Here is a 25657-nt window from a genome sequence, read left to right as displayed (position 1 = left end):
AGTAGGTGAAGAATCTATGCACTAGAGTTCCATGGAAGGACAGTAATGTGTGTGTGTGTGTGTGTGTGTGTGTGTGTGTGTGTGTGTGTGTGTGTGTTTTCCTTATGATAATTGTTTTTGGTGATAATTGTTCCAAAAACAATTGAGAGATATTGTTACATGGTTAGAAATGCAAGGGCAGAAGCAAAAGGAAGGCATACCCCTTTTAGGTCGTGGCAATCACCCACAAAACAATATACCCATCAGCTACATCATGCATAGTAGAGCCAGATTCTCCCACTAAGGAAAGTGCAAGGTAAATACTCATGGTAAACACCCACAAGACAATATAACCATCAGCTCCATCAAGCATAGTCAAAGCCAACTATAATAACTGAAGTTTAGTAGGCTGAAGCAACTACTTATCAAAAGCGTAATGATAGAACAGTGTTCCTTTAAAGAAAACGAGCAATGGCAACTAGCAGATTGTAACCGGATGAAGCAATCACAACCAAGTAAAGTGACCAAGTGTGTGTGTGTGTGTGTGTGTGCGCGCACGTGTGCGTGCATGCTTGCAAGAGCTCAAGCAGTCTCCTTCTCTATCTTTTTACACTAGAGAGATGTATAGGGCTACGTGAATGATATTGGGAGCCACTTATGTCCGCGATGTCAAGGAATAGGGGTTTGAGATGTGAGACAAGAAGGCACAAGGCCTCTTGCTGTGTATACAACATAAAGAAGGACCACAAAAGACACCTTGGAAACCCAAAACCTATACTGCTTAATGACTTTAGATTGATTACAAAAATTAACCCAAATCAAGCATGTGTTCCCTTCCCTGCTTGATGATCGAGAGCAAAAGAGATAGAAGCTGAACTATGGACAAGGGAGAGCACGGACATGGCGCAATCTTCCTCTACCCGCATCTTGCTCTTTTCCCTAGCTTCCTTTTTTCCTTATGTTTCTTCACAACCACCAAGAGCGCAGAGAAATTTTTGATATGCTCGGCCTTGAAAATTTCCTTCTTCTTCCAAAACTCAGGCCGAAAAGAAACTCCCCTCAAAGATTTTCACTCCTCTTTGCTGCTTCGTATTTGCCTTTCTCAAAATAAAAAGTTTGTTTTTAGCTCCCTCTTGTTAGAGGTGAGCTTCTCCACCACACATACTTTGCATGCTCCCTCTTCCCCACTTTTACTTATTGATACTTATCTTTCATGAGAGTCTCCTACCCCTTCAATGGAAATTCTGTTACTCTTGCATCTTGACATTTGCATTACTATCTAAACTTAGGATGAGTGAGAGATAGTGGCTATTGAAAGATGTAGTGTGAAGGACCTCCTTCCTCTCTTATTTCAAAAACATTCTAATGGAGGGGAGACGGTTCCCACAATCATCGTCCCTAGTAACAGTATGTTTTGCAATAATCCCAAACATATGAGCCACATATCAAAAATATTGACTATGTAAATAAATATGATCATATTGATGGATGACACTAATGGGTGTGTAAATAGCATTGTAAATTTGATATGACTAGGCACGTCTTGCCTTTGCAATCATGTAAAGATTCAATTGGTTGTTGCCATATAAACTGTTGTTTTTGCGATTATGAAAAATCCTTGTACTTTGCATCATAACATAAACACATCAATAACAAGACTTCTCATGATAATCATGAGAAATTAGACACCAAGTACTAAGTATCCTCCAACATTACAATGTCCAAGTATTTTAAGTAGTGTTACACACATGTGCCAATAACAACCAAATTGCTCGAGAAATGACATCTTTTTTCATTGAAATTTTAGAGGTAAATTGACTTTATTCGAAAAAGGCGTTTACACTAAATTTCACTAGATTTTGTAGGTTTTCTCACCTTCAAATATAAAATTTTGAGGTAAAGTTCGAAAGTTGTAGGCGGGATAACACTAAACCTGGGGTTTTTTCAAGCACTGGTACTGTTAGTGCCACTGGAAAGCCTTCCGCAATTAGGTAAACATAGCTTTTACACAAATCTTGTTCAGACTTATGGGGATTTGTTTCAAGGAATTGAAAGGGATACTACTAAATCTCCATAGTGAATGAATGAAGGGCACCACTTTACTGCAAATAGTGTAAGATGATAAGAAGCAGAAGCCATTGAAGGTTTAAATGGCAGCATTCAAAAGCCCCATCTTTGGGAAAAACTGTTTATCACAACTAGGAGTCAAACCTTCAAGGTCGAGTTCCAGATGCCCGGCATTTCGCACCAATCTCTTCAGCTTTGAGAATCTCTTGTCCGTGATGTGCTTCAGCGAGAGCTCTCTGCTCGTCTGCAACTCGCTGAACCAAAGCAACCTTGTTCTTTGTTCTCTCAATAAAAGAAGCCCTCTCCTTCTCTATTCTTTCCTGCCCATCAATTTCCGTACCCTTGGTAAGCATCACAAAAATTCTCTATTGCTTGTCAAAAACAACACTTGAAATTTTGACCTCAGATGATTTTAAGGTTGCCTCTGCCCTTGCTTTTTTGGCCACCTCCCATGCACTTATTTTGGCCACTTTCTTGTTGTAGCTGACAGTAAAATGAACATCAAGCCATGTTACTTTGAGAAGTAATGAAGAGCATTGGGCCATGTTTCTTCCTTTATATACCTTGTCATGGCACACTCATCTTAAATAACAGAATCTTTAATGTAAGGTTGAGGGAACTCTGCCCTACAGCATCAAGAGAATAGGGGGAACGGAATTGCCACTTCAGCAACTCATCTTAGACAGCACAATTGTTCCTGTAAGGTTGAGGGAAGGAATGGCCATTTTCATGTCTCAGTTCCCCATTCCCATTCCAATTTCCCGTTCCAAATCCATAACAAGGAATCACATTTCATGCCCGTTGCTGTTCCCCATTCCCCATTCCGATTTCCCATTCCAAGTAACTACGGAGCTCTGCCCTACAGCATCAAGAGAACAGGTGGCACTATAGCAACACTAAAGCTCTTGCATTAAGAGAGTCCAAGATTGAAGTTGCTTGAAACCCATTGAAGCAAAGCCCCTTGTTTACACATAGCTAATCGAGCAGCATACCAAAGCCAACCCTTTACAGGACTCCTCCATTTCATGGCGTCTGCCTTGATGATTTAAGGCAGATGCTTTTATAGGTGAAAAGTGGCACTCAAAGCTTGTTCTTTTGTCAATAAGACTTCATGCGTCTGACGCCTTAACAAGCTTGAGCTTCTTCAAACAGGGGTGCTCAATATCCCAGTCCCAACTAAAGAGCAGAATGAACTGAATTGGAGCGGACTTATTGCATCTTAAAAGACCATGCCCATCAGCATTTTACCTGTTTTCAGACTTTTTCTTCATGCCTTCTTCCCATGCTTTGATCAACGATAAAATTTTCGCTTTATTCAGCTTTGCCATTACTAGGTCTGCAAAACAGGGAAAAGCTTGTCAACGTGCACTATTACTTCACAAACGAAAGGCATTTGGCATGCTCTTAACACAGGCATCCAAGTGCAATCACACACATGGAGAGAGAGAGAGAGAGAGAGAGAGAGAGAGAGAGAGAGAGAGAGAGAGAGAGAGAGAGAGAAAAGAAGAAGAGAATTTTATCATCCTAGGAAGCTATCCAGAGAGAGAGAGAGAGAGAGAGAGAGAGAGAGAGAGAGAGAGAGAGAGAGAGACCTCTATTCAAGGAGCTCCCTGAAATGGAGGCATTCCTCGGAGAATCTTCCCCGAAAGAGAGCAGCTGCACCTTTCTTGCCGTATCCAAAGCTACATTACACAAATGTAGACTCAGCCAGAGTGCTAACAGCAGTAAAAAAACGTTTTTGAGTATAAACCTAGGGATTTCACCAGTATGCATTCCACTTCCTGTTAATTGGGATCTTGGGCTGTCAAGCTCAGATGTCACTTCTTCCTCTGTGTAACAACATAGGATCAAAGACCATCAAACATAATGCAAATTTTCTATGCATTCAAATTTCAAAAATCTGCAGGTTCTACCATTAGAGAAACAAATACAAAACATCTCTACATAAGCCACAATGATTCTAAACTTGATTGGCAAGAAAATCAGGTAGAAGACCTCCTCGAGGGACAAGATTTGTATGTAAGCAAGCGTTTAAAACCAGCATTGCGACTAACTGCCCCTTGTGCTGTGTATTTTCATAGGCTGATTGATGTTATAAGATATCAATGAAAAGGCATAAATACTTTCAGGTCACTGTTCCAAATACGAAAAGTTCTGTTGAGTTCTGACCTGGCAAACCTCGTGAGGGCTGCACCCCGCTTGCCTTCTTCTCTATTTTGTTAAAATAATCCACGATTCTCTCTCCAGCCATGTCAGAAGGGGACCTTGCTGCTTGCAGTTACTGTGATTGCTTATTCGCATCAAAATGCAGCTTGATTATCGGTTCTTTTCAAACACAAAAATATATTGTTAAAGAGATTCTTGCAAATGCAAACAAAATCAATGCCCTTGTCGTGCATGCTGAAGCTGTGCCATTGGCACTTCCGCTGTGTGTGCCTACCCTATTAATCACCAATTAAGTGAAGAATATTGCCAATTAAGCGAAGAATGTAAAGGTTTGCAATTATACAAATTCTGCTGCCGAGCACTTTGGGAGGCTATTCTCACCCAATTTCACAGCTAATAATGAGCAATCAAAAGCCTATTTTCCACAATGCACTTACAAGGCATCCATAAAACTAGTACTTACTAGAAGTTGACATTCTGCAGAACAGAAAAGAAGATAGCATGGCTAACCAAGTAGATGATCCTAAGGGAGGGCGAGGCAGACTGTGGTTTGTGTAGCATGTCTGACATTTACTTAAAAAGCCAAACCCCTTCCCTCCCGAGTCCCCTCCCTCCCTATTCACATACACAAACACCCGTGCGCACAAAAAAGAAAGAGTTATACGGCCGTACTAGCTCCAAAAGCAACGACACATGATGAGTTTAAGAAGCAGACCTGAAGCTCGGAGAGCAGGAAATGGTTGTGCTCAGCGAAGAGATCCAAAATGAAAGGCAAAACACAGAAACGGGGGGCAAAAGACAAGCCCTTTAAGCTGAGGGAGTGTTAGATTACTTGAAAAGAAGAAGCACGTAGAAGACGAGGGGAGAACACACACACACAGACAGAGAGAGAGAGAGAGAGAGAGAGAGAGAGAGAGAGAGAGAGAGAGAGAGACCTGAAGCTGCGGGTGCACCCGTATGGTGGCGGCGGGTGTCGCTTGCTTCGCTTGGGCTCCTTGCGTATGTCAGGGCTCTCCTTCTCTTCTGTCTCTCTTCTTTCTCCTCTCCTTCTTGTTGGTCTTCTCCTTCTGCAACCTCCATTCCTTCTGCGTGACACCCACAAACTAGTTGGTAGACGCATCATCATTTCCATCGATTCCCACGCAACTCGATTTCAAACGCCCAAATCTTCAATTAATCGTCGCGTTTATCACAATTGTCACTAGGCTAAGGTTGGACACACACCAAATTTTGGGCACCCTAGTTAAACGCTAATAGACAAGAGCGGCATGCCATCGAATAGAGCGTTACAGACAAAAACCCAAGCCAAAAGCAAGTTGTGCTGAGTTAGATGCCAACGCATGCCCGAGCTGCAAGAAAAGCTGGGCAACGGGTCTTGGCTAGCCAAGGTTGGTCCAGTAGCACCCCAACCAATCACCGAGCATCAACATTTTGCATATTTCCCTTCAAGTTTTGGAGCCCTATCTTTTTGCCTGTGTCTGTGCGCAGCTATTGCATCCTCCGTCAACGCTTCCTCTCTTCATCTAGACTCCAGCAACGCATCAACTCATATGGTAAGACGGCGTCCTCTTCTTGTAGTCATTAATAGAATACGATTCTTTACATTCAATTTTCAAGAATGGATGGGGGGGAGGGGGGGTGTTGGAGTCTCCATGACATAATGCACAAATACTAAATATACATTCGATGCACCATGGCTTCCTTTATATTTAAGGCCATAAAAATGAAATCCTTATAGTTTTCTCGCAATTCATTAGTGACCCATTTGCCCCTACAAAGCACAATAATCGGTTTTAAGCTCTCTGCAATTTATATTTGTATAGACAATGTATATTGACAGCAATAATATGAGGTCTTTTTACTTTAGAAATAAAACAATTCTTAATCATAATTGTCAAGCAATAACCCATAATTCTTAAGAATATATTTGCTAGGGACACTTAGATTATATAGATTGGTACTTTGGTACAAGTTCTACATTTCATATTTCTTAGTTGACTTAATATTCGATCAAAGCATGGTCATTGATAGGGTAATCCTTAAAACCACTATAGCTGTGTAGTACTCCCTGTTCATTGCACATCTTATTCGAGTGTGGTTGCATGTTTATATACATCCAATGCATTGTCCTTTGCAATGCAAGGATGGCTTTTAAGTTTAATATTTTCTTTTCCAAACGTGGTAGATTCCCTGTGTCTGCTTTTGGGAGATCCCATATTGTCTTTAAACCCTTTTGACCGTTACAACTTATGGCTCATATTTCCTGTGGATCTTCTCTTCCTTCTCAGCCACCACAGATGAGGAAACCACCTACACCAATGGATGGGGGTATCAACATGGGAGATGATGTGGTACAATGAAGGCCAATTAAATTCCCAACCAAACATAGGATTGAAGAGATGCCAAGGTGCCTACAAAGGGGGGAGCAAGGCAAATAACAAGAATTATGTTGCAAAAGGAAAGAAGAAGACTCAATGAAGCCTTGCATGCAGAGACAACAACAAAGAAAAGAAGGGGCGGGAGAACTGGAAGGATGCATGGGTGGTGCAAGTTCTCTACATTTGTGGAGCTATGCATGATGAGTTTGACAAAGCTCCAAAACAAGGGTGGATCTTTGGTTTAAAGTTGCAACCCAAGTCATGCCTTTGTTTCTTGATTGTGACAAAGATGACCAAGCTTGCAGGAAGAAATGGGGACGTGTCTATGACGCCTACAAGAAAAGCAAGGGCCACAACTCTATTTGAGGAAAAGAATGCAGTATAATGTGTGATCAGTTTGACATATTAGATGAGTACATGCACACTCAAGAGAATGTGATAAGTGACTCTCATGCATCTGCACTCGGAGGCACTAGAGATGTAGATATACATGAGTTGATTGCACCTTCAGACAGACTTGCCACAAAACATGGAGGAGAGGGCACACCGTCTTTGACTGCCAAGGAAACATTACCTACTACTACTACTAGAGATGTTCGCCATCAGAAGGATAGGAAAATTGAAGACTGCTTTGTTGATATGGAAAGCACTGCCAATATCATGGAAAAACACCAAAGACAATTAGATGCGGACTGCATCTAATTGTCCGCCATTAGAAGGATAGGAAAATTGAAGACTATGGGAAGCACTACCAAGTTCGTGGAATATCACCAAAGACAATTAGATGCAGAACACGAAGGTGCAGAAGATGCAAGGCTATAGCTGCTTGGAACTCCTCTAGAACTCTCATAAATGCATTTGCTAAACTGAATCAGATGGATAATTTGAAAAGTTTTAAGAAAGATTGAATCTACTTCAAGTCGTATGCTATGATAATTGCAGGTAATTTTCTTTTGCAAGTATCCATGTCAATCTATTATGTATCCATTTTTCAACTGGTCTGCTAACTTGGGATCAATAATGCTTTTTTATGTCTGATGTTTATTGCTTATGTAATCGAGTTGATGCGATCGTCTAAGGTTCAAGCTTATTGGGATTATCACTCGTATGATTTACTAAGTTTAGTTTTAGTACATTGTTGGTTGTTTTTTACTAGAGCTTCTATCAATTTTAGTTGATGTGATATATATTGGTACTAATGTGATGTGATGTTTACGGGTGTTGGCTCGATGCGATGTCTACTTGTTGATGCAATGCAATGTTTATTGATGCGATTTTAATTAATGTCAATGTTAATGTCATGTCATTTTTAGTTGATGTTTTTTGGTCAATACTGATGTCATGTCATTTTCTTGATGAGATGCTTATAGTGATAATAGTGATGTCATGTCATTGTTAGTTTACTGGATTATGTGATGTTTACTGGTTGATGCAGTGTCATTTTTAGTTGATATTGGCTTATGTCATTTTAGGTGGATGCGATCATTTCATATTTACCAACTAGAGCTGTTGATTAATGGCGATAAGCTCATGTTGGTTCTTCTTAAGTTCAGCTAATGATGACTAATGTCTTATGTATTGGATGATGATTACTGATGGCTTATGTGTTGGCTAGTGATAGTTGATGTTTACATGCTGGCTGGCGATGATCAATAGCTAATGATTTCTGATGCAATCATCGCCACTTCCTTGATGTTTACTATTCAATGGCTCATCTTTACTGAGCTGATATTTATTCAATGTTTTATGAGTCTATGTTCATTTAATGGTCGATGGTCACACAGTTGATGCAATTGTCACCACTCAAGTTCATGATTAGTATTCACTAACTAATGTGATGGTTGTTGGCTCTTGCAGGACATGGAGGATGAAGTTGTGATTATGGTTAGGGTTATCACTATAATTATTACATCCATAATATCCTTGGAGATTGCAAACGACCACAATGGTGTCGATGAATACGCACATCATATTTTCTTCTTGTGTCTATGCATGGCTCGAGTTGTTCATGCAAGAGTGGCTCACATAGAGAGAAGAAGGCATGAAAATAGAGCATGCTAGGCATATTCAAGACCACATACACATTCATTGAGTAGTGTTTATTATGCAACTACTTTGACAATATGTTGAAGAGTAGGCTTTGGCTAAGCAGAGGCACCTTTGAGTTCTTGATTGCACGAATTGCTCTACATTTGAAGCGATTTGATACCAACTATATACTAGTTGAGAAAGGAGCATGTGTAGCTCTACATCATCTCGCTTCAAAATCGAACTTGTGAATAATTGTAAACTTGTATTAAATATCAGCATCCACAGCCCAGAAGATTGTTATCGCTCAAGCTCTGTGATGCAATGTCTACTTACAAATTGCATAATCTTTTTATCAAGTGGCCAATTAAAGAAAGAATGTGAAGCTTGATAAAGGGTTTTGAGGCAATCCAAGGTATCCCCTATGTTATCGTTTCTTTGGGTGGTAGTCATGTGTCCATCATTGCTCCACAAGTGATTATTTCAATAGAAAAGGCTTCCACTCCATCATTCTATAGATGACAACTACCACAATTTGTGTTGTTTGGGATTATGACATCGGGTGGGAGGGCTTGATGCACGATTGGCATGTATTTTAATGTACCCATGTAGGTCAAAAAAATGAATCTGAATATCTAGACAACTATTATTTGCTTGAGGATTATGCATCTTGCACGTTTTTGGATGCTTCCACCATTCAAAGGCAACAAAGAAGGGCTATTTGTAGAGAGTTACTATTGGAACTACATTAAATTTAGCTTGATAATGTCAGTGGAGTGTGCTTTTAGAATGATAAAATATCGCTTAAGAATCCTATTAAAATGGCATGATACGCGTTTGCAGAATGTCTCGAAGATGGTGCACACTTGTTTAGTTCTTCACAGCATGTGCATTATCCATGGTGATTCTTCCGATGATGTTTGGATTCATGAAGCACAAGCTAAGTTGTTGTGGGCACAAGCCATGCTCGATGCAATATCTATGGATCCAAGTGTACACAAAGTGCTAAGTTAAGCTCTTGTGGAAGTTACACGCTTGAATGAGTTGGAACCCTCTCAACAAGTAGTAGAGAGGGAATAGGACATAGGTACTGCACCTATCGATATTGCAAATGCTACTGTCTGACATAGGCAAGACGATCTCTCAAAAGTATTCTAGAGGGGGGGGGGGGGGGGGGAGAGAGATGTTGTTGTTCTACCGAACGATATTACAAGTCATGGTTTCTTGAGAATGAGAACAGTTCTTATATTTTCATAGTCAAAGTATGAATTGAGATTTAATGGATTCCACCACTATGGTCTGGCGAATGCCATATGCTATAATTTGTATTTAAGTTGGTTTTAAATCATGGACTTTTGGGGGAAAATATGCACACAATAGGAGGAACTCATCCCCTAAATGTGGTAATTGAATAAAATTGTTAAATGAATTCATGGTGATTCATGAAAATTCAGCTCCTTACCACCCCCAAGCTAATAGACAAGCAAAGCACACAACAAAATTGTGAGCTATGCTCTCATGAAGATTGTTAGCACCAGATTAACTGATTGGAAAATACAGCTACACTGCATTATTGTTAGGTGTAGTGGAAGTGATTGATGGTGATAGCTTAGGATGAGTGCTCAATACATACACAAGGTTCCTTTTAGTTCATGAGAGAGATGTGCAATAAACAAAGAGAGAGAAGAGAGAATGATACTATGAGTGAAGGTTCTATAGTGGTAGAAAGAGAAAGAAGACTAGCACCAGATGTGGGGTCTCAAAACTCCTCCAAGGGGCCCCCTCTCTATTTCTAGAAAGGTATTTGCTTTAGATTTCACAAATGTTGATTCAATGGATCTAGATGTCGAGATTGTTGATGGGATCTTGTAATACATGCTTGGATGTGAGAGGCTAAGTAGTGAAATGGAAAACCTTAGGGCTGATCTAGCTTGGATTTGCAAGTTGATTGGATCAAGATTGGATCTACAACTAAACAGAGAGGCTATGGCTGAAATATGAAATCAATGGTGCTTTAGGGATGAATCTGCTAACATTAGGCTGACCTAGTATGACGGGGTGGATCTACTAACTCTAGGGATGCTGATGGAAAAATACTAGTTGGATGATGGTAAAAATGATGATAGGATAAATTTGTTGATGCAAAACACCAAGGGTACTGAGGGTTGAAAATGCTAGGGATATGGTGTTGAGGTCCCAAGGGCAAAGTTGCCATGCACGGTACTGACTTATCCTACAAGTGGTGTGACCCAAGGGGTCTATTTTATATATTGTATATACTGGATTGAGTAGGAATATGGGTCAAACCCCACTAGTTTATTAAACGATTAATGCAGATGGCACTTATCAATAAACTATAAGTTAATAGTAAGAGGTGATTCATATACTGATAACTACCTAGGCTAAATATTATGACTAAAGTATGGGAACACTCCCCAATGCCTACACATAATAGACACTGGTGGTAGTCATGTGAAATCAAAGGTTATGCAACTAATCTAAAGTGCTTGGACGTGCACATTCTCCACAAGCTCACAAGGGTGCCATAACACTTCATAGGTTTTCCTAAACCCTCGAAGTAGGAGTTAGCTTGTCCACATGTACATAAAGTTAGATATGCATGTGACATTCCCCCCCTTTTCAAGGTGAGGTATGCATACTGAGCTACATGGCTTCTGTGTGTTCCACCAAAAACTCAAGAATCTAGGAAGAAATTTTTGTTGTACCACACTGCTTCGTGGGTTTCATGATACTTGAACTTTCAAAAAGAATTGTTATGCTTGCTTCAGTGTACTCCGCCAAAAACTCAAGAATCTATGAAGAAATATTTGTTGTCCTGGCACACTGCTTTGTGGGTTTCATGATACTTGAACCTCAAAAAGGACTGTTGTGCTTGCTTCTTTGAGCCATGCTGAAAGAAATGCAAGAAAATCTACTTTGACTCCATGACTTTGGCTTTTGTCTATGATCTTGGGTTTTCCCTCTTCAAGAATCTCTAGGGGGGATATCCTAAAACAACTTCAACCAAGAAACATGGAAAATGATGTGCATTGACCATGAGTTAGGTAGCTTCAATTTCATATATACATTATTTACCTTTTTAAAGATTGAAAATGGACTATACATCCTAAAAGACTGTGGAAAAAATGCAAATGAAAAATCTAACAAAGTGCTAAACTTTTCAAAGAGTGCTTGCCAAAAATGTGACCTCCTAAAAGACTGTGGACGGAATGCAAATGAAAAATCTAACAAAGTGCTAAACTTTTCAAAGAGTGCTTTAAAAAAATGTGACCTAAACTTAACATCTCTATCTAAAACAATCAACTTTGGCAAGCGACAAAGGAAATACCAATGCTTAATCAACAAATGTGCTATATCTTGTGCTATGATTGTGTCCTGTGAAGGAATGAGCATGCAAAACTTACTGGCATGATCTACAATGGTGAAACATTGTGTATTCCTTAATTGCAATCTTTCTACCTTTCCTAAAGTGGTATTTATGTCTTTGCATCCACTCATGAGTCAAACATGTGCATTATACAATATGGCTTTTCAGGAAGGTAGCACACAAAGACGGTGACAAAAATATAAGACGCCATCAAAATTTGTATACTAATTGTTCATAATATCAAAGATACTTCTTGAATGGGTACTATTGACCTCGGCTCAAAACCCAAGATCTGTCCTTTGCAACTGAATGCATCTGCACACTGGGTCAGCTTTAGTAGGAACACAACCAATCAAACCACCAAGTTGCTCAACAGAATGAGACCATCTAACATGATGGTCACTCAAGTGCACTAGGCATATATTGGAGCCACTTGAGGGATAGATGATCACAACGAACAATTAAGTCTCTCTCATACAAAAAATGATTCCCATGCTGTAGAGAATGAATGACACAAAGAGGTTCCTTATCATGCACTAAATTAAGTCTCTCTCATACAAAAAATGATTCCCATGCTGTAGAGAATGAATGACACAAAGAGGTTCCTTATCATGCACTAAATGATTATTTTTTGAACTATTTAACTGTGTACTGAGATATGCAACTCGAGTGCATTTTTTATAACATGAGAGTGAGAGATTAGTGACATAGAAGGAAAGCTTTGGTGACCACAAATGACCACGGGAGAGGCACCCTCATGATAGTGTGAACATATTATTTTTCCAATAAACTAGTGAATCAATCTCATGGAACCATTGAATGCCAAAAATTATATCACATCTAGAGAGAGGAGAAACAACAAACTTGCAACAAAAACATACTTGCTGAACAGAGACTTGCACATTAGGACATTCATGCATGATTGAAGAGTACATGCCAAGAGAAAATCCAAGAACCAGAGTGGGATCTACTGGAATAACTTCTAAGCGTGCACTCTTTACAAGAGAATCACTAATCACATCATGCATAGTGTAGCATGTCATAATCACAAACAAGATCACAATGCCTGACCATTCACATGACCATAACACTTAATGAAAGATTCATTAGGATGATTATTAGAAACTTGGCGGAAACTACTTTGCTCATTTATGAAACTAATAGAAGATAAGGGTTCTGTGGATTCTTACTTAGGTGATTCCTTTGAGCAATCATTCTTTTTATGTGACCTTTAGTGTTTTACTTAAAGCAACTTCCTTCTTTTCCATACTCGATTCTTTCTTCAAGAGTTAACCAACCTCCTACTATTTTTCTTTAGTAGATATTTTATTAGGATCAACACAAGGATTGCCTCATTTTTAGCCTTTCCTTTATTATCAATGTTAGGTGAAGAGTTATGTGCTTTAGGTGTAATGGAAGGCTGAAAAGAAGAGTAGCTATTGTGGTTCTTACCACTGTTCTTACAATTCTGGTGCACCTTAGGCTTATTATCTTTGTTGTGCTTCATTTCTTGCAAATACCAATCCTAATGGTGTCATTGTAGTCAGTAGGGTTAAAGACGTGCACATCGCACTTGATGTACTCATCCAAACCAAAGAGGAAAGCCTCCTTGCAATCAGGGATTTAATCATTTATGTCTTCCCGAGAAGTGTGAAGTGGTAATAAGTCATATTATTAACACCCATGCTACTTTCCTTTAGTAGATATTTTATTAGGATCAAAAGGATTGCCTCATTCTTAGCCTTTCCTTTATTATGAATGTTAGGTGAAGAGTTATGTGCTTTAGGTGTAGTGGAAGGCTAAAAAGAAGAGTAGCTATTGTGGTTCTTACCACTGTTCTTACCATTCTGGTGTGCCTTAGGCTTATTACCTTTGTTGTGCTTCATTTCTTGCAAAAGACCAATCCTAATGGCATCATTGTAGTCAGTATGGTTGAAGACGTGCACATCGTACCTGATGTACTTATCCAAACCAAAGAGGAAAGCCTCCTTGCAATCAAGGATTCATTTATGTCTTCACGAGAAGTGTAAAGTGGTAATAAGTCATATTATTAACACCCCATGGGAGTGTTAATAACATCAAATTCACATTCACTGGCTGGAATTGAGGGTTCTTGTTTGCCCATCGGGATATTTGATTTTCCCATCGGACCCCCTTAGTAGCCCGACGGGCTCGACATTACCTCCAAATTTTCAAAGAGGTGCCACATTTGGAGGGGCATGTATAAACAATGGCCCATTCTCTCAAACAACCCTTTTGGCACGCTCTTTATAGTCCTCACTAGAGCTAAAACTTAAGGTTTATCTTTGAGCTTTATCAAATGTATTTTCTTTGCATCTTTTTTCTCCAATAAGAACGTCCAGGAATACTAGGTGGTGCAAGTTATTGGGGCTCATTTCCATTATTGGAATAAAGCACTCCTTATCACTACACTGATGTACTTGTATTTTACGACTAGTTACATCCCTTGTCTATTTGCTTTGAAAAAAATGTCGGTAGAGAGCGTCCTCGTGAATGGTTTAGGTGGTGCAAGCGCTTGGGGCTCATTTCTATTGTTAGAATGGGGCACTCCTCATTACTACACTAGCATACTTGCTTGGAAGTAGGTTTATATAGGAAGGATTCTCACAAAAGATTTAGGTGGTGCAAGTGCTTGGGGCTCATTTCTATTGTTGGAATGGAGCGCTCCTTATCACTACACTAGCATACTTGTATTTTATGACTAGTTACCTCCATTGGGTGTCTATCTGCTTGGAAACAAGTTTGGGTAGGAAGCATCCTCGTGGACGGTTTTGATGGTGCAATTGCTTGGGGATCATTTCTATTGTTGGAATGGAGAGCTCCTCATCACTAAACCATCGTACTTGTATTTTATAATTAGTTACCTCCCCTAGGTGTCTATCTTCCAAGAAGTAGGTTTGGGTAGGAAGCATTCTTGTGGAGGGTATAAGTAGTGCAAATGCTTGGGACTCATTTCTATTATTCTATTGGAGGGCTCCTCATCACTACAGCAACATACTTGTATTTTATCCCCTTGTTGTGAATTGGGAATTTACACGTGATTATGTGATATATGAAATCCCTACTTGCAATCCTCGTGCAAATTACACAATTGAACACCAATCTACAAAATACAGTTAGAAAAAAACATAATCGGAGTCCCATTTTGCTTGAGAGCTTGCCAATCCTCTTTCAATTGATCAAGGTATTGTGGTGGCATAAAATGATCTTTGAGCTTAGCCTAGAAGTCAACCCAATTGTAAGATAATGGCTTGCCATTTGTGGCATGTTGAGGGTGTAGGATCATATGTGCCACTTACTAGGCTTGATACCAATTAAAGGCATCACTCGACAAATACATTGCAACAATCAAAACTTGTTATTGTTAGTAGCAATGTAATTCTTAAATTGATGCAGCCAAGAATAAATCACATTTGGATTCATATAACGTGTATACTTACTGAAAGTCAACTTTTTAGTGACAAGATTGTTGGGGTCATCGTCTCTACCTGGCTTACCTGATGACTCACCGACTTCTTTGGGAGGATTTCCCTTTGTAGAGATAACTTGATAGACCAACTCTTGCATGCATAGGTCTCTCCTTTCTTTAATAGCTAAGCATTGAGCTTTGCATTCCCTCTCTAGAGCCATTATTTCCCTTTCAAATGCGGCCCGTTGTTCCTCTTGCTAGAACATCATCTCCACCCTTTTCCTTTCGATTGTGACGTGTTGAACCTCTAGCTAAAGAATCATCTCCATTGACTTCATCAAAAGTCTTCATAGAGTTTGATGAAAAATGTGGCCATGATGGGGATAGAAGAGGTGCCATAAATGGCCCTCTGATTGTAGGGACTTCTTCTCCAACTTCAGACTCATCAACTTCACGCAAAGTATCCATTCCACTTTGGGTGATGACCATGCACTGAGTACTAGGATAATGTGGTACTTGGTGTTCTTGGGTACTTGGGGTAGTGTGGTACTGGATCCTTGAAGCTACTTGCAATCTAGTTTAAGAAGTCTTTTACTCTTACCCAAACTCAACTCCTTCTTGCAAGTGCACCCCTTGGTGGCCTTGTGCTCACACCAAGGTTTCTTTTTCCCATCTCACAATGATTGGCATGTTGCAGTGTGCAAGGTTTTCTCTCAATGAGTGGAATGGAGGATCAAGGGGAGGCTAACAAGTCCTTCTCTTTTGGGTTACCGCCACACTTCCAAAAAGATCAACACACTCAAGTTTTCTTGGGTTACATACAATCTCAAACAAGCAAAAAAATTTATGTGGTTCTTTAGGCTCTTTTCTAGAATTATGATATTGAACACTACCAAAGAGCTCTCATACCAATGTTAGGTGCAACAAAAGTGATTGATGGCGATAGCTCAAGATGAGTGCTCATTGCATACACACGAAGTTCCTTTTACTTCATGAGACAAATTTGCAATAGACAAAGAGAGAGAAGAGAGAATGATAATGTGAGTAAAGTTTCTATGAGTGATAGAGAGATAAAGCAGACTAACACCACATGGGGTCCCCCCTCCCCCCCTTTTTATGGCCCCCCTCTCTATTTCTAGAGAGGTATTTGCTTTAAATTACACAAATGCTAATATAATGGATATCGATGCTAAGATGTTGATGGGATCTTGTGGTAGATGCTTGGATCCAAGAGGTTAAGGGCTGAAAATGGAAAACGCTAAGGCTGATCTAGCTTGTATCTTCAAATGGACTAGATCTGCAAGTGCTATGGAAAAATCTAAAATTGATGGTGCTTTAGGGTCGACTTTGTAAAACATTGGGCTGATCTGTTGCAATGGGGTGGATATGCTAACATTACGGATGCTAATGAAAAAAAGTTGGTTGGCTGATGGTAAAAATGCTGATAGGCTGAATTTGCTGATGCAAAATGTCGTGCGGGTGGTGAGGGTTAAAAACACTAGGGATATTGTGTTGAGGTCTTGAGGGCAAAGTTCCCCATGCACGACATTGACTTATCCTCCAAATGGTGATGCAGGGGTCTCCTTTATATGTTGGACATGCTGGATTGAGTAGGGATCTTGATTAAACCCCATGACTTCACTAAATGATTAATGCAAATGACACTTATTGATAAACTATAATTTCTAATGAGAGGTGATTTATATGTTGATAACTACCTACTAGGCTGCTTACTATGACTAAAGTATGGGAGTAGTTCCCAGTGCCTACACCTAGTAAACACTAGCGGTGGTCATGTGCAATCAAAGGGTATGCAACTAATCTAAAGTGCTTGGACATGCATGCCGTGTGTATAGGCTCACAAGAGTACCAAAAACTTCCTAGGATGTCATAAATCCCATAAGTAGGAATCAACTTATCCACATGCACGTAGGGTAAGATGTGCACATGACAATTATCAAAATATCATGTTACTTACAAAACTGCTTTGAACTCAATATATGATTCGATTTTGGATTAGATGCAATACTTCCTATGGAATTTCTAATTCCAATACTTTTGATAGCAAAAATATTTGAGTAAAAGGAACTTGGAAAGCTTAATGAACAAAGACTACGACCATTGCTCATATCTACAATTCAGGAAAGGGAACAAAAACAGTTCTTTGATTTGAAAGTTCTCCCTAAAGAATTTAAAAAACGGGGCCTTGTTTAGTATACTCTTTAAAACACCATGTTCCAAAGTTGAAGAAAAAGGGGAATGGCCCGTTTGTTATTGAAGACCTATCTCCCAATGGTGTAGTAAAACTCCCCACATTAGATGGGGATGCTATGGCCTATTGAATTAATGCTTAATGATTAAAGAAATATCATTTTCCAGTAACAAATTAGATGCCAAGAAAATCGCATGTAGCTAAGGAACAAAAGCTTAAAAAACAGATAGTGATCAACCAAGCTAAGGAGGAAGCTCGACTTTGAATTCTCAAGTGCAAACAATCTATGTGTCCAAAGCCGATACCAATGGAAGCCATTGAGCCTTAACTTTCTAATGATTCCATACAAGATTAAGGGATACATAGAATAATCCACATTGGTTCATTAACAGGTTATCAAGAGCAAGCACTAGTACATACAAGTGCCCGGGAAATGCTATAAATTGTACCACTTATTTTTTAATGACCATTGAAGAAACAGAGACATACAAGATGAGTCTTCATATGGCCAACCAATACCTTTTCTACACAAATCGAAGGTGTATACTGATGTTATTATTTAGGATATCCCATGCAAACACCTGTCTTATATCCTACCAGATGACAAGCTAGTAGAAAAGGTAATCCTTGGAACACCTTGGATTCAAACTTACGACGTAGTTCTAAACGGGGAAGATAATTTATTAAGGGTTAGGACACCACAAGGGAAACATACAATTCACTTCTATCCGAGTGATTACCCCTACATAAAACATTTCGACAATTGCGACAACCCACTCAACCATTTAGGAGAGACATGCAAGGAACCAGGCACGTTTGTGTGCCCAACTTTAAATTGCACAGAGCCCAACTTGGCTATGCATAGATGCATTTTTTTCACCCATGCACGACACAATCTTGGAGATCACCTATCATCTAGAAGTACTCCACCTCGGAGGAGAGACAAAGTATATACATACTTAGTAGGATAATAAAATGCTAACTATGGGCATTGTTTTTGAGCTGTTGATTTTCAAATTTTAAAGATCCAAGAAAATCACTGCTTGTATACCCGGAAATTGAACGATGGTTCACTTATTACCAAGGCACACTCCCGGCACACTCTTCAATTCTCATCATATTGTTTGCTCATAAAGATTCTATCTTCCATTGTGTGTTCATGTTTCTTACATCCAGATAGTTCATTCTGTGTATTCCTATGCAAAGGGCTCTCTCTAGATAGGGAGGCTTCTATGTAGCCTACATATAAGTGATTGATCACAAAAATTGCAAGTGTGTGCATTATTTTTTTGCACCCGTGCATGTAAATTTTGGTGCATTTATATCTAATAAATTAATTTGTGTGTGTGTGTGTGTACATAAAACTTAGATAGGTAGGCTTCTATGTAGCCTAAATATAAGCTAATGACCTTTCCAATTGAGACATTGATCACAAAAGTTGCAAGTGTGTGCACAATTTTTTTGTGAGCGTGCACGTGATTTTTGGTGCATTTATGTCTAATAAATTAATTTGAGTGTGTGTACATAAAACCTAGTGTGTTTGCATGATTTATTGACTATGTGAATGCACATAAAGATTGTGCATTGAGTGATTAATACACTTGTGTGCTAAAATTATCCGATCTTCCAAACCACTTCTTGATGTCTTGCATCCATCCAAAACTTAATACTTTGCATTTGTGCGTCTTTTAGAATTTTCTACTTGCTTTTGATGCAATTCTTAGGAGCAAGTGTGAACGGGATTGCCATATCTTAAGCATATACGGTGTTTTTATCCTCTGTGTGTGTGTGTGTGTGAGAGAGAGAGAGAGAGAGAGAGAGAGAGAGAGAGAGAGAGAGAGAGAGAGAGAGAGAGAGATGGAGAGATGGAGAGAGATGAGGATCAGGTTTGGTGATTTGTCTTGTCTATAAACTGCCATCGTCGCAAGAGGCGAGTGGGATATATGAGGACTATTGATAAAGGATTTCATCACAAAGGGATTTATGTGTGTTTACTTGGTGAGACAAAGTTATTTTTTTCAAATAAGGCTAGGGAATTGAGCCACTTGGCTCAATCGTGACCATAGGTCCCCAATCAACAATGGCTCAATCGTGGCCATAGATCCCCACCAAGTAAAAAAAAAAGTAGTGAGCATTTTACTTATCGTTATCAGACATTGAGCTTTTCATGCAAGAGCTTTTCATCATGCTCTGCACTTTGGCTGCTATATATGAATTGCTCAACTGCTATAAATTTCCTTGCCATAGAAATTTGTCGATCCAGCAGCAGCAGGAGCAGGGTGGGTAGGATGCATATATTGAGCAAGGGCCGAAGACACTGGAGATATCTATGAAGATGACAATATTGTTGGAGATGGTCAGGTACTCGACGATGATGCTGACTATATTGGTGGGTATGAAGAAGAAGCACACGCCAAGAATGAAGATGGCAAGGAGCCTGCCTCACTGCCAACTTCTGATCAATATAGCTCTTGCAAAAAGCACTCTTCATAGATGTACGCAAAATATTATGAGGAGGTCCCACCTTTTGGTTGGCCAGGGGATAGCCCTATTGCATCTTCCAACCAGGCGACTCAAAAGGAGAACCCTAATTTGACAGCCAGGGATGATGATGCTCATGTCTACCTTCTTGTGGATTGATTATTCTCTACACAAATGATGCCATCTCATGCATTAAAGGATGCAAGCAATTTGCAAGAGAAGATTTCTTTCAAGCAGGAGCTTGGTGCAACACTTACTGCACCAAAAATGTTCAAGATCTTCACAACCCAATTACACCTCAGTGGTAAGCTGATTGTTGAAGAAGGCAAAGGCAAAGTTGAAAAGCAGAAGCTCATTTTCCAAAATCAATTGAATGCACCTACAGCGAGGACAAAACAGAATTGTAAGCGATGCAGTGGAGAGCTTTCAAGAGGCCATTTGTGTCATGTATGCCATGGAAAACCCTGCAATACCCTAATTGTGCCATACATGCACTTCAATAATGTTTTGGTTGCCTGTTTGATCTTCGCCAAGAGGTCAATAGCTATATATGTTGTTGACCCGTTTAGCTATAGACATTCCGTCAAAGTCGTCCGAGTGTCTGTAGCCAACCCACCATCTGGCCTGGTTTTAGCATGGAGGTTTCAGACCTTAAATTGCAATTTCCACACACCCAAAAGACTGGTGTTTCAAAGGAGAACAAGAAGCCAGTGGAGTGACGTACTAGCCCTTGGCAATGTGCGAGTCCTGTTTCTAAGCGATCCACAAACACATGCAGTGAAACTTGGGCACGACGTCTAAGTCCATTTCGATGAAGCTCTAACGAGGATAAAGTGGAGGAGCGTAAGATGATGGAGGATTCCAACAAACTGAGATGGCATGGAGGAAAGCCGTCAAGAAAATTGAACTTGGGTGGCCTCCTCTCTCCTCTTCATGCAATGTTCCATCAACTCAGCTCGAGCTCTAGTACCGTAGTCTCTTTTTATTTCTTTTAGGAGAAGTGTATTATAATGGTCATATAAGATAATTTTGTTGTACAATTAACTACTCTATACATGAAGTTGGAATAATCCCAGGAGATGAAATTGATTTATCTGACTGGTCTTGAACACAAGGCCTGTAATGTATATATTGTGTGTGTGTGTGTGTGTGTGTGTGAGAGAGAGAGAGAGAGAGAGAGAGAGAGAGAGAGAGAGAGAGAGAGACCGACCGACCATTAGCTTTGCAAAACCAAGGCTCTTGCTCAAAATGCGTAAGCTATAACATCGATGAGGGTGAAGGTAAGTGGAAGAGTACTCGAAAAACAAGACCCTCCCAACCTTGTCAAGTCCATCCTCTATCTTAACTCAAAAGAATATTCCCTATTGTGAGCCTTTGCCCACTTTTGTTACTTTGCCTATGCTTGTTGCTTGATCCCTTTGCACTGTACAAACCTTTAGCCTTCCTTTATATCCGTAGAGCTCAAGTGCTTGTCCTTATTTGCCACAAGGATCCTTGCATATGTGAGTACATGTTGTATTGTGTGTGTTATGTACGGCCTCTAGGGCTAGAGGAGGGATGTGGTAAGCCTAATGTCATTTTTTGAAATATGATCAAAAGATTGAGCCAAGGAGGCTTGGACTATCCTCAATACATACAATGCGAGGGCATATCTCCATATACAATCACCTACACTTTCGTCTTGAAGGCACGTGGCAGTATGTTGGTTGACATGTATGTCTAGAATGTCGTCTCTTCAAATGCATCGATTGCAAGAAATTCCCAACAAGGAAGGGGCTACGAAGCTTTGCCTCGTTGGTTTTAGGATGCAAAGCGAGGTCACTTCTCGCACTACGTAAGACTCTATGATGTAGAACATAAAGTTTGTTGTGCTTTTCCTTAAGTTGATCTATATCTTGCATCTTTTGTATTTGTATTAACACATCTTTTGTGTTTGATAGAGATGACATATATTCACAAAATTGGACATTTCAATTGCACAAGCATGACTCTAGCTCGACAACACTACAAGGTCCATTATCTGCATCCAATTCCCCATGCCTATGCGTTTGCTTGGTGCAACACATAAGTGCTATGGGGCAGGGCATGACTTCCATTTCTTATAATTTGTGGAGAGACCATAGTGAAACTCTCCACAATACTTTTGTATGACACTTTGCATGACGTGCATAGTATATTTAGCATTTTCACTCCGTGATGCTTTATTGCAAGACAAAATGTTTAACTATTCACATTGCTTTTATGGATCTTGACTCGAACATTGTCCTCTAGCTTGCACAATTGGATGACACTAGTACACGATTATCAGGTCGATAGTGCAATTTAATCTTTATAGTCTGTTGATGCTTTTTGTATTTTTTGAGTTTGTCAATGCTTCCTTAAGTTTAGTTAGCTACATGTGTAGCACAAAGATACTTCTTTATCCTAGCGTTTTCCTCTTCAAATATGTTTTGCATCAGATTTTGTGATCGACCCTCCAACTATGACAACACGTGATTCTCTCTCTCTCTCTCTCTCTCTCTCTCTCTCTCTCTCTCTCTCAGGTTCTACAGGAGGAAATTGACTACGCTTGATTCACAGTAAGATGGACGCCTCAAAGATGGGTCCCCTGTCTAGAGACTAAATGGCCGGTGATATTACCAGGCTGATTGGCAATCTACAAATAAACTACCAAAGTAGGTTAAGGAGTAGGGTTTAAGCCTAATGATTAGGCTGCAACCCTTTGTTCGATTTAATAATTCACTTTACTGGCCCTCTATCGTATAGTGAGTCCTATGGGACACAACTTTCAAGTCCCAATATAAGCTATTCATGTCACCTACCAATTGGTTCTACTCATCTGCTCATGTTCCACAACAAAAGCCGAGGCAACAACAATCACAACCAACCAAGTAACCAACTACACTCCATAATCTGTCTGAACATGTATGACAAATAGCAGTGCCTTTGTCTCACTGCTCAAACATTGTAGAGAAAGCCGTGAAATTGGACCATTTTAGAGACACCTATAGAGGTAATTAATCAGCATATATGTGTAATAAATACACATGCAATTCTTTTTTAAGAATTCACCAATGCTGTTTACTTCAGTGTGAGATGCTTCATGCCAATATGTGTATGTCAATGCCCACCAAGCAAGACTAGTTGTTGTTCAAGCTCCTCTTTACAAGCAGCAAAATGATTGTGAATAGGCAAATTAATCCAAGAAACAAAAATAGACGCTTTTCACAAGATGAAGTGAAGATACAAGAAAATAAAAAATCCTGAGATCCAAAAGCCGCAAGGTGTCGTACGGAATTTGAGAGAAATTCAACAAAACTTGAGAGTTGATGTCAATGATGATGTTTTGCCGCCTTCTCAGCATTCTTCTTATTGTGATGTTCATGATGAGCGTAAGCAGCAGAGCCAATGGCTACAGCACCGGCAACTGCTTGCCCTATATGGTGCTTCTCACCATTCTCCGGGTCCTTCTTGGCTTGGTGCCTTTCATACTGCAAGACCACAACAAATTTTAACGTGTCAATTTTGTGTGTGTGTGTGTGTGTGTGTGTGTGAGTGAGAGAGAGAGAGAGAGAGAGACCAAGGCAGCGGCGCCACCAAGCAAGGCCCCTGCTTGCCCGATATGCTGGTTGCGCGAGTGCTTCTTCATGTCCGCCTTCGAGTCTTGCTCATGCACAGGCTTATGAGTAGCTGCAGAGTCGCATGCGCCGCCCTCACCTACTAACTCCTCTTTCTCCTTCTTGTGATGGAACAGGCCCCGTGACTGATGATCGGCCATCTCTCTCTCTCTCTCAAAACTACTGATCTAAGAAGAAAGATAGCGAGCTTTATTCTCCTTTTGGGGAAGTTGCAGACGTGCGTAGTGCTTCTTCGACGCGCTCTTCACTCGGCTTTCCTTCCCCATATACATCCTTTCGCAGCTGGCCGACACGCATGACAGCATGTAGCTGCCTCCATTGACTTTTTTAAATTATAAATGTATTGACGTTCTTGCTTCGTGTCACACTGGGCAGGCAAAAGCAGCCCAAGCTGAGATGGAGTGCCGTTGACTGGCACAGGTCCGCACAAGTTGCTATGAACGAGATCTAGAGGACTCCCTAACTCCTTGTCCAAAGCGGTGGCCAACTGAAAAAGTGAAGGCGGGAGCACGCGAGAGAGAGATCATGAACTCTGCCCTGCATCGTGAGATGTGCACGCTACACCACTTGGCCAACACCTGTTCACTGAAATCAACAACCAACATTTTAGTATTATCCCAATGTGACATGACAAGGCTGCCCCTCCCCAGAAAATCCCCATGGAAGACCGTCCCAGTGTGATAGGCGCCTCATTGGTTGTCGTAGCTTTCAGTAGTTCAATGTGCAACCAAGTTCAAATATACTAGCTCCGTCCTTCTCCTGGGGAGAGAGAAGAGAAGAGGGAATTGTTAGAATCATGGGAACAATCCCAAGAGACCTCAAAGATGTGTGTGTGCATTGTGTGTGTGTGTGTGTGTGTGAGAGAGAGAGAGAGAGAGAGAGAGAGAGAGAGAGAGAGAGAGAGAGAGAGAGAGAGAGAGAGAGAGAGAGAGAGAGAGAGAGAGAGATGGTGGTTGACTAATTTATCGATAAATGGATCTTGGGAGCAAGAGGTAGAATGTTTGTTAGAACACCTCTTCTCCAAAAAGGGAAGTCAAACTCCACCTTAATTTCCCACATCAATGTGAGCACATGCCAGATTGAAGAATGTATTGCTTGAAGTAGCTGGGTACAATTTTGGGATGGCATTTCATTAGAGGGTATCTAACAAGATACCCTATGGAGCAAGGACCCTAGGGAAAAGGGAAGAAAAGGCCAAGGCATTGCCACCTGTTCCGTGAGCACAAAGAGGTTGCTAGCAGGCTTGAGCCAAGCGTGCGAGGACAAGAGAAGGAGAAGGCGGTGGGAAGGGTGACTAGCGAGCCAGATCCAGAATGGCCAATGCAACACACGCTTGCACACATGGACTGGGAGGGTAGCTTGGAAAAAGATGTCCTTTGAGCACCAAGGGCTCTCAGGTAGCTTGGTTGATCCTTTGGGTAATGGGCTTTGGCTCGTAGATGGTAATTTTTCTCCTCAATGGAGAGCATGGTGGGAAGGATGTTGAGGAATCTCCAAAGAGTCCAAGGAGCTAGTAGGAGCTATTGAATATTAGTGTCATGCACTTGAAAGTCACATTGTAAAACTACGACAACACCTATCTTCTTTTACAACAATTTATTACCAAATGGCATTTCTTAACCATGAGTTTGAGCTTGCAAGGCAAACTAGTATATGTGCATGGGGCATTTTCCCCCACAAAGTACCCATACCTAGAGATAAACAAAGTGGTCCATCCACGGGTGTGTGCAAACTTGTAGAGGTGTGATCTCTTCAAAAGTAGTTGAAAAAGGTTAGATTGTAGGTCAAAAAACAAGCAAACCGTACTGGCATGCTAACTTATTAACAAACAAAGCACTTCTCTTGCACGTTTTTGAGGTGGAATGGGCTTAGCAAGCATGTGAATCCATT

The 25657-nt window shown here is 40.3% G+C and overlaps 2 protein-coding genes across 8 annotated transcripts; both read right to left on the bottom strand.

Moving 5' to 3' along the window:
* Positions 1 to 1747: 1747 nt before the first annotated feature.
* Positions 1748 to 5311, bottom strand: LOC147424404 (remorin-like). 7 transcript variants are annotated; one of them, XM_086500644.1, is made up of 9 exons: positions 5148 to 5311; positions 4216 to 4371; positions 3810 to 3875; positions 3639 to 3728; positions 3295 to 3382; positions 2448 to 2529; positions 2316 to 2366; positions 2191 to 2233; positions 1748 to 2081 (listed from the first exon to the last, which is right to left on the bottom strand). In XM_086500644.1, exons 2-9 carry the CDS (start codon positions 4295 to 4297, stop codon positions 2020 to 2022), a joined length of 564 nt encoding a protein of 187 aa, XP_086356770.1. In that variant the 5' UTR covers positions 4298 to 4371; positions 5148 to 5311; the 3' UTR covers positions 1748 to 2019. The 7 variants fall into 7 exon arrangements, with proteins under 7 accessions (XP_086356770.1, XP_086356769.1, XP_086356764.1 ...); XM_086500643.1 differs by having other exon boundaries at positions 2191 to 2366; positions 5148 to 5306; XM_086500638.1 differs by having other exon boundaries at positions 1748 to 2366; positions 5148 to 5306.
* Positions 5312 to 23235: 17924 nt separating this feature from the next.
* LOC147424403 (uncharacterized) lies at positions 23236 to 23972 on the bottom strand. Its single transcript, XM_086500594.1, has 2 exons — positions 23710 to 23972; positions 23236 to 23620 (listed from the first exon to the last, which is right to left on the bottom strand). Exons 1-2 carry the CDS (start codon positions 23905 to 23907, stop codon positions 23462 to 23464), a joined length of 357 nt encoding a protein of 118 aa, XP_086356720.1. The 5' UTR covers positions 23908 to 23972; the 3' UTR covers positions 23236 to 23461.
* Between the last annotated feature and the right edge of the window lie 1685 nt (positions 23973 to 25657).

The sequence above is a fragment of the Adiantum capillus-veneris genome, chromosome 25 (assembly GCF_014529385.1).
Source record: "Adiantum capillus-veneris isolate H3 chromosome 25, ASM1452938v2, whole genome shotgun sequence".
NCBI lineage: Eukaryota > Viridiplantae > Streptophyta > Polypodiopsida > Polypodiales > Pteridaceae > Adiantum > Adiantum capillus-veneris.
Note: the sequence above shows the minus strand (reverse complement) of the source record. Positions and strands in the feature narration are given on the sequence as shown.

Excerpts from the sequence above, each read along its gene's own strand:
- LOC147424404 (XM_086500638.1), bottom strand. The coding sequence starts at position 4,297 with ATGGCTGGAGAGAGAATCGTGGATTATTTTAACAAAATAGAGAAGAAG. Across the intron at positions 3,876-4,215 it reads GCCCTCACGAGGTTTGCCAG|AGGAAGAAGTGACATCTGAG; the intron begins GTCAGAACTCAA and ends GTTGTTACACAG. Across the intron at positions 2,367-2,447 it reads CAACCTTAAAATCATCTGAG|GAAAGAATAGAGAAGGAGAG; the intron begins GTCAAAATTTCA and ends ATTGATGGGCAG.
- LOC147424403 (XM_086500594.1), bottom strand. The coding sequence starts at position 23,907 with ATGGCCGATCATCAGTCACGGGGCCTGTTCCATCACAAGAAGGAGAAA. Across the intron at positions 23,621-23,709 it reads TTGGTGGCGCCGCTGCCTTG|TATGAAAGGCACCAAGCCAA; the intron begins GTCTCTCTCTCT and ends GTGGTCTTGCAG.